This window comes from Sinocyclocheilus grahami, unplaced genomic scaffold (genome assembly GCF_001515645.1).
Source record: "Sinocyclocheilus grahami isolate Dianchi unplaced genomic scaffold, SAMN03320097.WGS_v1.1 scaffold442.1, whole genome shotgun sequence".
NCBI classification, from domain to species: Eukaryota; Metazoa; Chordata; class Actinopteri; order Cypriniformes; family Cyprinidae; genus Sinocyclocheilus; species Sinocyclocheilus grahami.
The window spans coordinates 2,056,809-2,070,255 of NW_015505621.1; the positions used below are offsets into that span (position 1 = coordinate 2,056,809).

At 36.5% G+C, this 13,447-nt stretch overlaps 1 protein-coding gene and 1 long non-coding RNA gene across 10 annotated transcripts in view; one reads left to right on the forward strand and one right to left on the reverse strand.

Annotated features, from left to right (window-relative positions):
* Nucleotides 1-13,447, forward strand: part of LOC107552172 (uncharacterized) — a 33,406-nt gene that overhangs the window by 2,527 nt on the left and 17,432 nt on the right. For all 9 annotated transcript variants that reach the window (XM_016234001.1, XM_016234003.1, XM_016234006.1 and 6 more), the window contains exons 3-4: nt 6,636-6,698; nt 6,955-6,996. In XM_016234001.1, the coding sequence (XP_016089487.1) occupies nt 6,636-6,698; nt 6,955-6,996 (105 nt within the window). The remainder of the gene's footprint in view (nt 1-6,635; nt 6,699-6,954; nt 6,997-13,447) is intronic.
* Nucleotides 1,783-13,447, reverse strand: part of LOC107552173 (uncharacterized) — a 19,515-nt gene continuing 7,850 nt past the window's right edge. The window contains exon 3 of the long non-coding RNA XR_001604840.1: nt 1,783-1,853. This is a non-coding gene — a long non-coding RNA (uncharacterized lncRNA). The remainder of the gene's footprint in view (nt 1,854-13,447) is intronic.

Sequence of the window (13,447 nt, forward strand, 5' to 3'; positions counted from 1 at the left end):
CAGTATGCTCTATGCACTGTATTCACTGTAAAGCCTGTGGGACGGAGTTTGCAGGTAACAGCGTTCGCCACTGAATCTACACATTTCGTAATTGTTGTTTTACAATGTGCGGTTTGACATTATCGAGTATATTGCAAAATCCAAACAAAACGTGCACACACACATGACGTGATGAAGTCTAGAAGGTTAAATTAGTGCGCGTGCGCATTTAGAGTGCATTCTTTCGCTGCATGATTCATTCTATTAAAATGCATCACAAAATTCAAGATATGGGGCCTTTATATCATTTCATATAGTTAATCAATACCACAAGAAGAGTGCCGTTTTTTCCTCCAAAAATCAGCACGATTACAAATGTGATATCGATTTTATACAACTGTTCAATAAACAAGAAGTTAATATTAAGAGACTTATGTTTTAGACACCATATTGCCTGTTTTTGCTCTATTTCACCAACAAAAATAATTCCAAACTAAGCCACAGCACTGTTTTGCATCTCTGAGCAACATGACGGTGTCTCGTTCTTGAATGAATCAACCGTTTAAATGATTCAGTTCAATCGCGATGACTCACTTATTAACAGTGACTTGCTGCCACCTACTGGCGGTTTTAATTTCACATTTAAAGTTTCAAATATTTCAATTATCATCGTTCAACGTTTTATGTTAACAATATTAAAACATTTATGCATGTGTAACTGCAGGTTAAATGCATTCATGTCCTGCATTAATCAGTGTAAATGCATCTAAATGCCATTTCAGATGCAGCTTCTGTTTCCTCTGCATTGCAAAGATAAATTTTGTTGATACTTTCATTTGCTTGATAACAGGCCAAATGTCTTATTATAATTGACTGATTAAATATAAGAATTTGACTCAAATGATAATGCACACTTTTAGAAAAAATGGCTTTAAGGTAAAAATGACCATAAAAGGCAAAAATCTATTTGAACTTATTGGAAAATATTCATTTCTGTCACTGCTTTGAACTGACCACCACACAGAATATGAAGAATATCAAAAACTTTAGGAGTCAGCTGTCCACTGTAGTCCTTAAGATATCAGCACAGTAACACTCAGTCAAATTATCATTATCGATAAAATCTCAGAAAATATAGAGATATAATTTTTTGTCAATATCGCACACCCCTAGCCATCCCTAACCTGTTCTGTGCAATTGGCAGAGCAGAATGTAATTCTTTTTATTTTCTCTCTTCTTCAGCCCATTTTTTTTCTCGCTGTAGTAAGCAGAAAGCAGTGACTGAGTGATTGACAGCTAATATAAACCAATCTAAAATCTGCATTAAAGTAAAGAATGTAAGGATAAAACCTGTACGTGCTGCGTCATCCGCCGGAACTGCTTCAGTCTATGACGGTCAGCGGAAGTGAGAGAAAAGTGTTTATTACGTTTGAAATATGGATATTTTTCTTTAAAAAACACATGGATTCGCTACAGGGGGCCTTTATTCATCCCCCAGAGCCGTCTGACCTACTTTTGATTAATTCATCCAAACTTTGACATTCCGCGTCATACAGTAAATTCCATTAAATATGACTGGATTACACGATTCCGTCCGCGTTTTCCGCATCGCGGAAATCATAGATAATATTGAGGTGTTTTGCCACTTCAGTGTAACATTAATGGATTGTGATTTATTGCAATTTAAGCAATGTCTGCTGCTGCCTTACCTTTGAGAGACAACTGATGCATGATAATTGAAGCAGCTCCAGCTAGCAAGCGCTTTCGGAGTGAGAGTGAATTCCACATTGATTGGTCGGACTCGTGACTCCCAACAAATCAGATGGGCGTGGGCGGAGATTGCTTTAGTCCACAGAGTGGCGAGTTCTGACAGGCTGCATCAGAGCCAAATAGCGCGTTTCAAAATTAAGTTATTTTATCGGCGAATCTGTTTTGAAAATGACCGATACAATAATCATAAAAATGCTTAATATCGACGCCGATAATCGGCCAGGCCGATAATCGGTCGACCCCTAATCCGTGCATTTTCCAGGATGATGGAGCACCATGTCACAAAGCAAGAGTGATAAAGAAGTGGCTCGAAGATCATTACATTGAAATTTTGGATCCGTGGCCAGGCAACTCCCCGGATCTCAATCCCATAGAGAACCTGTGGTCAGTCCTCAAAAGGCGAGTGAACAAGCAGAAGCCCACAAATTGTGATCAACTCCGAGAACTAATAAGGCAAGAATGGATCACCATCAGTCAGGATTTGACCCAGAAGCTAATATCCAGCATGCCAGAGCGAATTGCCGAGGTTATGAAGAACAAGGGTCAACACTGTAGATATTGACTCATTATATATTTTTTTGCCAATAAAAGCCTTTAAAACTTATGATATGCTTATCATTGTTTTTCAGTATACCATAAAAACATGTGGAAAAATAATCTACAAGTACTGAAGCAGCAAACTTTGCAAAACACAAAATTTATGTCACTGCCAAAACTTTTGGCCATGACTGTATATATGTTATTGTGAAGTTCAACCCACCAATATGAATACACCGTATTACCAGATGCAGAGTAAATCAACAGATTTGCACAGTTGCATAATTTTGGTAAGATTAAAGTAAAATTATTTTTATTTTTTCTACTTTTATTATTTTCTACTGTAAATTAATTAACATTGCTAGAACCACATCTGCACCTCAAAGGTATAATTTCCTTCTTATTAGTTTACCATTTGATGCATGCAAGAGTTTCTGAAACTTCAACAAGAATTTTACTTTAATATGTCTAGTCTGATCTGTAAGACTATTTTAAGAATTAATGTGTGTGTTTGTACTCTAGAGTTTACACTTCACCAACAGGTGCGTCACCTCACAGAGAGTGTGCTTTGTTAAAGGGGTCATGACATGTTGACATGTATTATAGTATGTTCCTTGAGGTTCACTTAATGTTAATAATGTTTTTCGCACAAAAAAACAAATATATATGTGGAAAACAATTATTTTCAACCCTCATTCTGACCCTGTGCCTGAAATGATCAATTGTCAATAAATGGCCACTGTTTTGATTGGCTAGCATCATCCACACAGTGGATTAGTTTTGTTTTTGATGGTAACACACCACCAAATACACAAAAAACAGAAGCAAGAGGTGGAGTGAGCATTAGCTCATTATCATTTAAATAGACATGCACCAAAACAGCTGTTTTGAACAGAGCTGTTTTTAGACAAGGTAAAAAAGGGTGTTGTTTTACATGACCACTGAGGAATTTTAAGTTATAGCCTAGACATTTCATGAAGACCCTAAAGAATCATACCAACTTGTAGAAAATGGGCATCCGATGTCCCCTTTAAAATAAACCATTCATCCACACAGTGGATTAGTTTTGTTTTTGATGGTAACACACCACCAAATACACAAAAAACAGAAGCAAGGGGTGGAGTGAGCATTAGCTCATTATCATTTAAATAGACATGCACCAAAACAGAGCTGTTTTGAACAGAGCTGTTTTTAGACAAGGTAAAAAAGGGTGTTGTTTTACATGACCACTGAGGAATTTTAAGTTATAGCCTAGACATTTCATGAAGACCCTAAAGAATCATACCAACTTGTAGAAAATGGGCATCCGATGTCCCCTTTAAAATAAACCATCCACTAGTTCAGTGGTTCTCAATTCCAGTCCTCGTTCCCCCTCGCTCTGCATATTTTGCATGTCTTTCTTATATAACACACCTGATTCAGATCATCACCTCGTTAGAAGAGAGCTCCATGCATGAACTGTGTTCCGATTGACATGGTCCCTACACAGTGTTCATTGTATGGAAGCATATAGGTAGCGAAATTCTATTTAAAATGCAATATGCAAAATGGCAATGCAATATTCAAAATGGCAACGCAATATTCAAATTGGCAATGTATTTCTGTATTTAAATGTACATTTTCCATTACCCATAAGTGCGAAGTTTGGTGCAAAAGGAGAATTAAAATTAAATGATATAATTTACATTTGCCATTTCCAACAGTAGTCTTAATATGTAAATTGCATACAAATTTTAACGCTTTATAAGTTGCGAAATGAAAATGAAAACATATAACCCAAACTGATTTGATGTGTGTAACATGTCCAAGCAGAAATGGTAGTAAAATTATCATTTAAATGCTATTTGTCCTAAATGCATTTAGACTAACAGTTAGAACACTTAGGATGGCATTTTCATCATGACGCCGTGGGATATTTGTAGCAAAATTCAGTGCGGCTTTAAAAATGCATTCCGAGCTGACCACGCCCACCCTCCGTCAATCATTGCTTCAAATCGGGGATTGGCGGAAGCGTGTTACGTTTGGATCCCAATTATAATGCTGAAGGTGAGGTACAATTCATATTTTTTCATTAAATACCTTAAAGTAATTTGAAAACCTTCTGTGGGACATAATTTCACAAATGGCGTGAGTGAATCACCGCGCATGCGTTCTCTTTCTCTCTCAAAATGCGCCAATGGCTTCAAATCACCACACATCGCGTCTGTCTATAAGCAAGCTGCACGCTGCACAGTTGACACAGGAATTGTCACTTGCATAATCGAGGCAGGGTTGCATCATCACTAAAGTTTATAAATTGCATTTCTTTTTAAATTCTTGCCAGTTTAAACCATTAAGCAGTCGTGCACTCACCTGGAGACCATGCGCTCATGCACACACATAACGCCAGGTTGCAGTGCGTATGCGTTGCATATTTTTTCCGCGCTCATGTTAACGGATTAAAGCGTTCACCCTGCACACGTTTGCTCCGGCAGTGCGTTCCAGGAGCGGTGCGTCTGCAGTAGTGCAGAGATCGTTTCCGCACAGAGTCTATTTTTGCTGCGCTGCAAGTGCTGAATTAAAGTAACAGCGCATTGTTTGTGGTAAATATGAAAACGAAAATATAGTAATTACACCATAAATGCATATAATTAAAGTCTACTGTGTTTCACAGTCAACACATATGGCGGGTTGGCTAGTTTTAAAGGAAAAGAGCACTTTTAGATAAACAAGGCAATAATAGATGGCACTCGTGGAGGTAGGAAAACAAAGATCTTTATAAACCGCAGGATTGCTTGTAATAAAGATTTAAAAGCAAAAGGAAAGGCAGTAGAGCTGACTATTTCTGCCAATGGTAAGTTTTAATTTAGAATGTTTGTGATAACATAAGAAAAGTATTTTAAATGTTTTGCCACTTGCTTGAGCAACTTTTTTGTGCTGTGTGTAAGCTATTGTGCAACTATTGCACTAGTGTAAAAACAAAAATGCACTGCATGATCGAACATTTAGGTGAGATATAGGCCTGTCGCAATCAATATATCGACTTATCGCGCAATATGTGTACATGACCTCAATCATTTTTGGTGATGCAATATATCGACCATTATATTTACTTAAAAATTAATGTCACCGTGTTTTTTACATTCCACTTGCGCCTGTGTCTTTTGCAGCTTCTCGTACATAGCGTGGTATAGTCATGAGGTGCTAGTTCAAATTTTTTAAATGCTTCTACAAACAAAGTTTAATCTGCAGATATGGTCTTGTTTAGGGATCTGTGCCTTTGTGCATACGGACATCTGACTGCTGAGTAGGGATTGTGCTTTTCAGCAATAGTGTGCACCCTTAGTTTACAGAGAAAAGAAGGTCCTGGAAAAATCTGTAGATGGAAATGTTCTTCGTGCATATTTATTTTTTCTACTTGTTACTTTAAACTTTCTGTTAGAAAACGTTTATTTACTATTTATTCAGGTTTTTTAAGGTATCTAATATTTTGATACTTAATTTCTGAATAGTCTTAAAAATTCAAAGTTTGTTGTCATTTGGAAGTGTGTAGGCCTTCTTGCATTACTATGCTGTTGCATTATGATTATATATTCAGTGGCATAAAATGGTCTTTAAAATTACAATAATATCGCTTATCGCAATTATTTCTGGGGCAATATATCGCACAACAAAAAGTTGTTATCGTGACAGGCCTAGTGAGATAAATATACATTTTTGAAAAATGTCTAAAAAATGCTCCCCTCCACCCCTCAAATAAAAAAAATCCCCTCTCACGAGAGTCACCTATAAGAGGGAAATTCCCCCCATTTTCAAAAATGAAATTCAGGCCTTGAATAAATGTCTAAAATTCCTGATTGGAGTATTACTATAAATAATTCTACATGATAAAAATAAGGCTTTAAAAAGATCGGTATCGGTGATCGTATCGGCAGATACTGCTTTCTGTGATCGGCCTCAAAAATCCTGATCGGAGCACCCCTAGTTAGGCAGCTGGTATTTCATTGCATTGAATAAACAATTTAATGCAGTGCATTACAACTAAAATTATTTATTTTTGTCTTTATAAATTGGGTAAATTTAAAATACAGTGGTTAAATTTAAACCTTTTTTCTACTACTCTTTGTTTAAAAGTTCATAATTTTTTAACAATTATTGATACCGAATGATATGAAACATTATATCATGATACATTTTTTAGCTATATCGCCCAGCCCTAATGCTTTACTGAAATTACTTTTAAAAGAAATGCTTTGACTGTCAATGATACAAGCTGAGCTTGTAGTATTCATGAAGCACTTTGTTTTCTGATCATAAAATCATCTGATCTGTTCAAAAATTTAAAAGTATTTGTCTCTTTTTATATTTAGCACCAGCAACATCCTCAAGTCTCTGCTGGTACTGGTACAATAGACCATGTAACTGGACCACTAGTAAGTGTGCAGATTATTACTGGATATTCATATATTATATGACATTCAGCTGTTCATTTCCTTGTTATTAGTTACCATTTAGTTTAGTGATACATGGAATAGTTTATTAAAAAATATGGAAGAATTTCACTTTAATGCCTAGTCTAATCTGTAATGATTATAATGTTCATGAAGACCTTGTTTTCTATATCATATTTCATATATGACGTCAAATGTTCAAACCTATGTTTCTCTTTGTTGTACTCATTTATTGAAGCTCAACCCCCCTACAGGAGGAATGTGTATTACCAGACGCAGAGTAAGTCAAATTTGCACTGTGGCACTGATGCATAATGTTGGCTATAATGCTATGATGCATGATGTCTCTGATTTTTTTTTTTATATAAACATTACTAGGACCATATTGGTATAACAAACTTAAGTTTAATTTCCTTCTATATTAGTTATTAGTTTCATTCTTATAGTTAGTTCCATTTAGTTTAGGGATGATTTATTTTTCATAAATTACAGTAGTAGGTGTGCAGATTATTATATTCTACATATACATGCAAATATACACACACACACACACACACACACACACAACATTCAGCTGTTCAAAGCTACATGTTTCTCTTTGTTTTACTGATTTATTGAAGCTCAAACACCCTACAGGAGGAAAGTTTATTACCATACTAGGGCTGTCAAAATGGCTGAAAAACTAAATCCGAATTTTGTACTTAAAATATTATAAAAATTTGAATTATATGTGAGAGCGGTGGAACTAGCGGTTTCTCCAGTAACGGCTGTAAACAAATCAGATCCTCTCATAAACGCTTCTTTATCAGATAAAATGAAAATACCATGGAAGCTTTTCTGAAGACAGTCGGTTCTCTTCTGAGATACATTCATATAAAACACCCGCGCCGTGTTATGATTTTGAAGCGTGCAGTGCTCATGTTTATTCAACGAAGTCAAACGCCACAAATAAATCAATGTATGGGAAACTGGTAATGTATATCGAAATATCGGAAATGTGTTTAAAAATCATATCACCGTTATTGAAAAAAATTATATCGCGATACATATTGATATTGAATTATTGTCCAGCCCTAGTCTCGAAATATGTTTTTTTCAAAGTTAAACTTGCATTAATTTTACATGGCTTTCTAAACATGCGGGACGAGACGCGAGTGCAACAGTAATATATTTCCGTCTAGAAAATGTGTGAAATATGTGTGCTGTGTGAACGGCTTGGTTTTTGGTTTTGATGTAAACAAGATCTTCTCCGCATTGATGTTCTCTTTTTTTTGTTCGCTATATTTTTAATGAACAACGCAGCAACGTCGCATCTAGTGGCTTCAGCTGGATAGGCTAACAAAAAAAATCTCGTGCGCCACTGATAAGACTGCCTCTTTAACGCACACCTAAAATTTGAATGCAACGTTTTTGCATTCGAATGTGGATTTTTATTTTAAATTCGATGAATATTCAAAATTCTAAAAAATGTTTGACAGCCCTATACCATACGCAGAGTAAGTCAGCAGATTTGCACTTTTCCGCTTTTCAGTTTTTTTCAGAACTTTTCAGTTCCTCCCGGCTGCGCGCGCACACACACACACACACACACACACACACACACATCTCTTTTTTTTGTTCGCTATATTTTTAATGAACAACGCAGCAACGTCGCATCTAGTGGCTTCAGCTGGATAGGCTAACAAAAAAAATCTCGTGCGCCACTGATAAGACTGCCTCTTTAACGCACACCTAAAATTTGAATGCAACGTTTTTGCATTCGAATGTGGATTTTTATTTTAAATTCGATGAATATTCAAAATTCTAAAAAATGTTTGACAGCCCTATACCATACGCAGAGTAAGTCAGCAGATTTGCACTTTTCCGCTTTTCAGTTTTTTTCAGAACTTTTCAGTTCCTCCCGGCTGCGCGCGCACACACACACACACACACACACACACACACACACAGAGAGAGACACACGTGCACGCATACACAGAGGTGTGCACACTCCCACTCCCACTAGTATTTGTAAATATTAACCCGCAAAAAGACTATTTAAATATGAATTCTGCGTGTCTCCATATTTTAAATTCGATGAATATTCAAAATTCTAAAAAATGTTTGACAGCCCTATACCATACGCAGAGTAAGTCAGCAGATTTGCACTTTTCCGCTTTTCAGTTTTTTTCAGAACTTTTCAGTTCCTCCCGGCTGCGCGCGCACACACACACACACACACACACACACACACACAGAGAGAGACACACGTGCACGCATACACAGAGGTGTGCACACTCCCACTCCCACTAGTATTTGTAAATATTAACCCGCAAAAAGACTATTTAAATATGAATTCTGCGTGTCTCCATGTTTTGTTTACTACTCGTACTGACTTGCCGTGATATTAACGTCTGCCGTCTCACTAAATGAGGACATAAATACAGTGGGGAAAATATTTGTTTGATCCCCTGTTGATTTTGAAAGTTTTCCCACTTACAAAAAAATTAAGGGTCTGTAATTTTTATGGTAGGTTTATTTTAACGTAGAGACAGAATACCAACCAAGAAATCCAGAAAAAAAACATATATAAAGGTTAGAAATTGATTTGCACTTCAGTGAGTGAAATAAGTATTTGATCCCAAAGCAAAACATGACTTAGTACTTGGTGCAGAAACCCTTGTTGGCAAGCACAGAGGTAAGATGTTTTTTGTAGTTGGTCACCAGGTTTGCACACATCTCAGGAGGGATTTTGATCCACTCCTCTTTACAGATTCTCTCTAAATCCTTAAGGTTTCTTGGCTGTCGTTTGGCAACTCGAAGTTTCAGCTCCCTCCACAGATTTTCTATAGGATTGAGATCTGAAGACTAGCTAGGCCCCTCCATAAACTTAATGTGCTTCTTCTTGAGCCACTACTTTGTGGCCTTGGCAGCATGTTTTGGGTCATTGTAATCCTTGAAGACTTATCCATGGCCCATCTTCAGTGTTCTGGCTTAGGGAAGGAGGTTCTCATCCAAGATTTTACAGTACATGGACCCATCCATTTGCCCCTCAATGCAGTGAAGTTGTCCTGTACCCTTAGCAGAAAAACAGCCCCAAAGCATAATGTTTCCACCTCCGTGCTTGACTGTAGGGATGGTGTTCTTGGGGTCATAAGCCCTATTCGAACGGTAATTGTTTCTCAGGGGGACGTAAGTGATTTTCACCATTTACAGGGAGTAGTTGGTGATTTTAATGCTGTCCGAATCCAGGATGTCTGTGTTTTTCTCTCACCACTAGTGGTCGACTGATATTGTTTTTTTGACAGCCGATGCCGATATCTTGGATATAATTGTATTTATTTTAATTAAAATTTAAGAAATTTGAAATCATTTGAAAATGGATTAAAAAATTATTTAGTAAAATAAACAATTATACTTTAGATGACAAAGTATTTTCCACAAATAAATAAATATTTTTTTATAATTTTATAATTAAAAAGGAAGTAAACTGTAACCAACAGAGCACTCAGTATTCTGGGAAGTTTGTGTGCATTGGAAATCATATTTTTTTAAATAAAGCCAAGGTAACACTCATAACACACATCATACATACAGCATACAGTGAAAATGACATGAATATGTTATGTGAACATGAATATAAAAGTCTGGCGCGCCGTCAAAATAAAAGTCCCGCCTCGAACACATCGGCCAAACAGAAAAACTTATCAGCCAATGCCGATATTTGAAAAATGCCAAATATCGGCTGATATATCGGCCTTGGCGATATATCGGTCGACCACTACTCACCACCCCCGTAAAAATACATGGTGGTAATATGGTGACAAACACCAAGGTCGTGTGGTAATTTAATTGCCGTCCTAATCCACATCTCTGAGTTTACGAGAAGAAATTGATTAAAATTCAGTGTTTTACCCTTTTTGAGCACTCCCAAACACCGTAAGGTAACGTTGTAGCCTACTTCAGTGTACCGTATTGGCCCGAATATAAGATGACCCTGATTATAAGACGACCCCCCTTTTTCCAGATGTACCTTTTGGAAAAAGGCTTTTTAAAAAACAAATCTTGTTTTTTCTCAGTAAAACACATTTTGTTTTCAATTATTTTCATATTACATATTTTTCCTATTTTAATTTTTGTTTTGAAAGTATGGTAAAAACTGGTCAAATGTACCAACAATCACATTTAAAAAATATACACTTTTTGATATACCATTAAAAAAAAAAAAACAGGTAGCCCATCTGAATTAGGACATTTAGGCTATCCATCTAATAGTAGCCCACCAAAATCTTATTAACAGTAGAAGTTAAATCTTACTGTAGTCTTCAAATCTGGGTACTGTCTTACGTTTTAAAATCACAAAGGGAGTTTAGTCCCATCAGGCTAACGTGACAGTCACGACTCATGCAGCTGTAAGCTTTTCTTATTCTTTTGTTTTTACTCGCGATCTTTACAACACGCATTACATTACATATTTCATGGCACACTTGTTTTATGCGTATTTGGCGCCACCTATTGTTGTGGGTGTATTATTGACATGTCAAAGTCTTGACCCTGAATATAAGACGACCACGCTTTTTCAGATGTATTTCCAAGAAAAAAAACATTGTCTTATATTCGGGTCAATACGGTAATTTGCATACATATTTAGCCTATTTCTGAAATGCTGGAAAGTATTTAAAATAACAATGTTTCATAACTGCTCCACCACCGCGACTGGGAGCAGAAAGAGAAGAAAAGCACTAAACATTCAAAATGGGTCTTTATTATGGCCGCAGCAGATATGCAATACAATTTAAAAATGTGTATTATAAACAGATATATATCGCGTATAATTATATACAACTATAGCGCGTCTATTTTCCTATTTTTAAACAGGAGATTTAAATAATCAAATAATAAATAGGATTATATATTATAAAATATGGTTGGAATAATAAGAATACATTTGACATCAGTATTTTAAATAAATTTTACACAATAATAAGAAATAAATATAAGATTTACAAATAAGAATTTTATTTGTAAATAAAATTCATTTTATTTACAGCAGACAATCATGTGACTGGCCACGAGAGCAGCGCGTTCCCAGGTTTGTAGGATCACAGAACTCGTTCCTCCACTGTGAATAAATCGTCATCCGAATCCGTGAGTTTTATCACCGAGGTGATATGTAAATTTATTTTTACAGACGTCCATATGAGAAACAACTACCGTCCGAATCGGGCTATAGTCGGCATTTCTCTCCCTACAAACACGGCGAGTCCAGTTAATGCAAAGAGCTCAATTTTGGTCTCATCTGACCACAGCACTTTCTCCCAAGCCTTTTTTGAATCATTTAGATGTTCTTTGGCAAACTTTAAATGGGCATGTACATGTGCCTTCTTGAGCAAGGGGACCTTGCGGGCGCTGCAGGATTTCAGTCCATTGCGGCGTAGTGTGTTACCAATGTTTTGCTTGGTGACTGTGGTCCCAACTGCCTTAAGATCATTAACAAGCTCCTCCCGTGTAGTTCGGGGCTGATCCCTCACCTTTCTCATGATCATCCTTACCCCATGAGGCAAGATCTTGCACGGACTCATGCAGCTGTAAGCTTTTCTTATTCTTTTGTTTTTACTCGCGATCTTTACAACACGCATTACATTACATATTTCATGGCACACTTGTTTTATGCGTATTTGGCGCCACCTATTGTTGTGGGTGTATTATTGACATGTCAAAGTCTTGACCCTGAATATAAGACGACCACGCTTTTTCAGATGTATTTCCAAGAAAAAAAACATTGTCTTATATTCGGGTCAATACGGTAATTTGCATACATATTTAGCCTATTTCTGAAATGCTGGAAAGTATTTAAAATAACAATGTTTCATAACTGCTCCACCACCGCGACTGGGAGCAGAAAGAGAAGAAAAGCACTAAACATTCAAAATGGGTCTTTATTATGGCCGCAGCAGATATGCAATACAATTTAAAAATGTGTATTATAAACAGATATATATCGCGTATAATTATATACAACTATAGCGCGTCTATTTTCCTATTTTTAAACAGGAGATTTAAATAATCAAATAATAAATAGGATTATATATTATAAAATATGGTTGGAATAATAAGAATACATTTGACATAAGTATTTTAAATAAATTTTACACAATAATAAGAAATAAATATAAGATTTACAAATAAGAATTTTATTTGTAAATAAAATTCATTTTATTTACAGCAGACAATCATGTGACTGGCCACGAGAGCAGCGCGTTCCCAGGTTTGTAGGATCACAGAACTCGTTCCTCCACTGTGAATAAATCGTCATCCGAATCCGTGAGTTTTATCACCGAGGTGATATGTAAATTTATTTTTACAGACGTCCATATGAGAAACAACTACCGTCCGAATCGGGCTATAGTCGGCATTTCTCTCCCTACAAACACGGCGAGTCCAGTTAATGCAAAGAGCTCAATTTTGGTCTCATCTGACCACAGCACTTTCTCCCAAGCCTTTTTTGAATCATTTAGATGTTCTTTGGCAAACTTTAAATGGGCATGTACATGTGCCTTCTTGAGCAAGGGGACCTTGCGGGCGCTGCAGGATTTCAGTCCATTGCGGCGTAGTGTGTTACCAATGTTTTGCTTGGTGACTGTGGTCCCAACTGCCTTAAGATCATTAACAAGCTCCTCCCGTGTAGTTCGGGGCTGATCCCTCACCTTTCTCATGATCATCCTTACCCCATGAGGCAAGATCTTGCACGG